General features: G+C 29.9%; 1 protein-coding gene across 2 annotated transcripts in view; it reads left to right on the forward strand.

Annotated features, from left to right (window-relative positions):
• The window catches only part of LOC106467219 (probable phospholipid-transporting ATPase IF), an 82173-nt gene that overhangs the window by 67554 nt on the left and 13066 nt on the right, over positions 1–1553 (forward strand). For both annotated transcript variants that reach the window (XR_002612454.1, XM_013927550.2), the window contains one exon: positions 1263–1401. Coding sequence is in view for 1 of the 2 variants with exons in the window: in XM_013927550.2 (XP_013783004.1) it covers positions 1263–1401 (139 nt within the window). In the remaining variant the exon portion in view is untranslated. The remainder of the gene's footprint in view (positions 1–1262; positions 1402–1553) is intronic.

Raw genomic sequence — 1553 nt, forward strand, 5'->3', positions numbered from 1 at the left:
ACCCACAGATTGCAAATCAAGTGCCCTAACCACCTGGCAATGCCAGGCCAGTTTGTTAGGAAAAGGATTTATCATGTTTTATGCTGTAAACTTGTACTTTGCTATCATATAACGTGCTATTGAAAACCACTATAAACACATTTATAGAAAGTACAATAAAAGTTACTATGTAAATATCATGGCCTAAGGAGTATTTTTTACTTGTATATAATTATTTAAGTTTTCAATTACAATTTGTATGAGATATTTCAAAAACTTCAGGTTATAAGAAACATTCAAGTTAGGTAATGATTGCTGAAGATTAGCATATTGCTCACAATTCAATAGACAATAAAGCACACTTTATATGATATCCAAGAAATAGCCAGGAAAATGTTTGAATAAATTGTATGGTACCTAGTGGGTAAGCAATAAGTTTACAGACATGCACTGCTAGAATCTGGGGTTTGATTCTCTGTGGTAGACAAATTGCAGGTAGCCCATTGTGTTGCTTTGTGCTAAAACAACAAGTGTGAATTGCATGAACTCAGTAACTAAATTCCAAGATGATAAATGCATAGTATACATTTGTGTTCCATTTCTATTACTCAGTTCGTACAGTTTGTTTTTAAGAGTTCAAAATTAATTTGTGTGGTTTCAGATATCCATTGAAATGAGATTAATATTTACCCTGCATTGTGAAATTCAATAATCTCTGGATTGTGTTCAAAAAGTAGTATAAAACTGTAGTTGAAATTGGTATGTTGAAAGTTGTGAGAAGTTTTATGATTAGTTGTATATATATATTTATGTGAGTGTTCAGTTAATTTCAAACTATAAACACCATTTTAGTTGAGAATCAGTTGCCAAAACCAGGTCAGGTACATTTGATTGTTTTGTTATTCTAAAAGTAAGACTTTTATATGAAGTGTTAGAAATTAATAAATTATGCTAGAATTGAAAGTTCTGAAAAACGTAGTTTTATCAGTCGAAACACTGTATACAAAATTGATGAAAAAAGGAGAAAGGGTATAAACATGATTTGTTTGTTTCAAAATTTTTTTGCCAATCCTTTTTAATTCGATCTCTTTGAATCATGTAAATTTCTTTGATTGTTATACTTGTAGCTTTGAGCTTGAGCTCATTTTCTCCATAAATATAGAATTTCTCATTCATTTGTTGATCATTATGTGGTATAACGCAGTTTGCAAGTTTTCTTAAGTATTTATTTATAAATGTTTCTTTTTCACCTTCATTTCAACTAATTTTGTTTCTTGCCAAAGGAATATACGAAGAAATGCCAAAATGACTAAATTACAGTTCACCAAGTGGATTATACAGGGATTTTGGCATTCACTTGTTCTTTACTTTGGTACACATCTTTTTTGGATAAAGAATACTTCTTGTTTTTTGGATGGTCAGGTTGGTGTTTTTTGTTATCATTCTGTTTATTTTTTTAAACCATTTTGTTGTTAAATAATTAGCCTTATGCATTTCATTTTATACTGTTGCGTATCTGCTTATTTGTTAATTTCCTGGTATAAATTCTTTCCGAGAAACTTCAGCGATACAAG

This window comes from Limulus polyphemus, unplaced genomic scaffold, assembly GCF_000517525.1.
Source record: "Limulus polyphemus unplaced genomic scaffold, Limulus_polyphemus-2.1.2 Scaffold77, whole genome shotgun sequence".
NCBI lineage: Eukaryota > Metazoa > Arthropoda > Merostomata > Xiphosura > Limulidae > Limulus > Limulus polyphemus.